Source organism: Oryzias melastigma, unplaced genomic scaffold, assembly GCF_002922805.2.
Source record: "Oryzias melastigma strain HK-1 unplaced genomic scaffold, ASM292280v2 sc04193, whole genome shotgun sequence".
In the NCBI taxonomy this organism is placed as follows: Eukaryota; Metazoa; Chordata; class Actinopteri; order Beloniformes; family Adrianichthyidae; genus Oryzias; species Oryzias melastigma.
Window position 1 is genome coordinate 112 of NW_023420761.1, and position 1,729 is coordinate 1,840.

Consider the following 1,729-nt stretch of genomic DNA (forward strand, 5'->3'; position numbering starts at 1 on the left):
TGTTTTTTTTATTTATTTATGACATTTTATAACACATTTGTCTCTAGATTATGTTCCACCACTGCAGGTTCTAAGAAAGAAAGATAACTTTAAAACACCTCTGTAACTTCTGACATTCTGAGAGAGTCCTGTCTCAAAATAAGGGATTCAGTGACGATAACTTGGCAAAACTGGGATTCTCAGTCAAAACTTTTGCTGTTTCTTCTGCAGTAACTTGATCCATTTTTGTTCTGTTTGTTCCAGGAAACAGAGACCACTATGAGTGGAATCCAGTTTCAGAGGATTGACAGCACCTCTCTGCCTCAAGGGTTGTCTTACCTAAACACACCCAAGCCTAGAGATGGTCGTACCTATGTCATGTACCACGGCACCACCGGGGCCAACGCCGGCAGCATCCGTAACAACGGTTTTCGGCGGTCTTCAAATGGCATGTTGGGTCCGGGGGTCTACCTCAGCAGGGACCTGGAGAAGGCCAGACGATATCCCATCGACCACCCAGATGAGGACAGGGTCATCATCAAAGTGAAGGTCAACGTAGGACGTGTCATCGTCATCAAATACCAGAACCACCATCTGCAGCAGACCTGGAGCTCCAACGGGTATGACAGTGCCTGGGTGCCGCCCAACTGTGGGATGGTGAACAGCGGGCTGGAGGAGAACTGCATCTGGGATCCAAGTCGAATCCAAGTCATTGAAATCATCAAACCGAAGCTTCTGCGAGCCCCTTCTCTAACCCCTTCTCTAACCCGTTCTCAAGCCTCTTCTCTAACTTCTTCTATGAGCCACTTCTTGAGCCATTTCTCAAGTCCCCTCTGGGGCTTTTTCTTGAGCCCCTTCTGGAGCCCATTACCTAGCCTCTTCTCCAGCTTCTTTTATCTATTTTCAAGGTTATTTCATTTCTAATAATGGACACCTCGTAGGGCCTTATCCCTTAAGTCCATCACACTGCTATGATAAAAACTTTACAGTCTCTCAGTCATGGCAATGAAGAACGATGATGTGGCCTTAAAGTTGTTCCTTAACTGTGATGTATCACTGATTCTGCACCTGTTTTCAATTTTTTTTCTTTTTATTCTTTGATGAATACAATCTGCACAAAGTGTCTTTTTTAATGAGAATATTTTGAATTATTTTGCATTGACTAATGAAGATTATTTTTCTTCCTGATAATGATTATCATCTGGGAAAGTCATTTGTACTGATCGGTGCCAGAGCTCTGGGGTGTGTTCGGATCATTGTCGTCGGGAGGATCTTCTGTATCGATCGGTGCTGGGGTCTGGAATATATTCAGATGATCATAGATAATCATCTGTAATGCTCTGGATTTCTGATGCTGGTTGGTGCGGGGATTTCTTCTGGTGATGATGGTCTGAATGTGCTTGAGCTTCTGGTATTGATTGATGTGGATGATGTTTTCCTGATGATAATCGTATATTTCGATTTTTTGGTACTGATTAATATAAATGACTTGTCTGTGGATGTTTGAAATTTGATTACATCACCGATCTTAATGTTCATTAATAACCTGAATCTATGATTGTAGAGTATAAATATTTGATATTAAGTCCTGAACCGCATGTTGATAATTTATGTAGAGAAAATGGTATGGTCGAGAGAAGGGGGATTATATAAGTTCGCTTCCTTCCACTCCCTTTCAAGTGAGCAACTTGTGATTTACTGTGTGATGTTATTTCATGTATTATTACCTGATTGCTTGAAATAAACCATT

The 1,729-nt window shown here is 41.8% G+C and overlaps 1 protein-coding gene across 1 annotated transcript; it reads left to right on the forward strand.

The window, feature by feature from the left end:
• Nucleotides 1-246: 246 nt before the first annotated feature.
• On the forward strand, nucleotides 247-1,520 carry LOC112139807. The gene has a single exon (XM_024262639.2). The coding sequence runs from the start codon at nucleotides 259-261 to the stop codon at nucleotides 901-903; it is 645 nt and encodes a 214-aa protein (XP_024118407.1). The 5' UTR covers nucleotides 247-258; the 3' UTR covers nucleotides 904-1,520.
• Nucleotides 1,521-1,729: the final 209 nt, after the last annotated feature.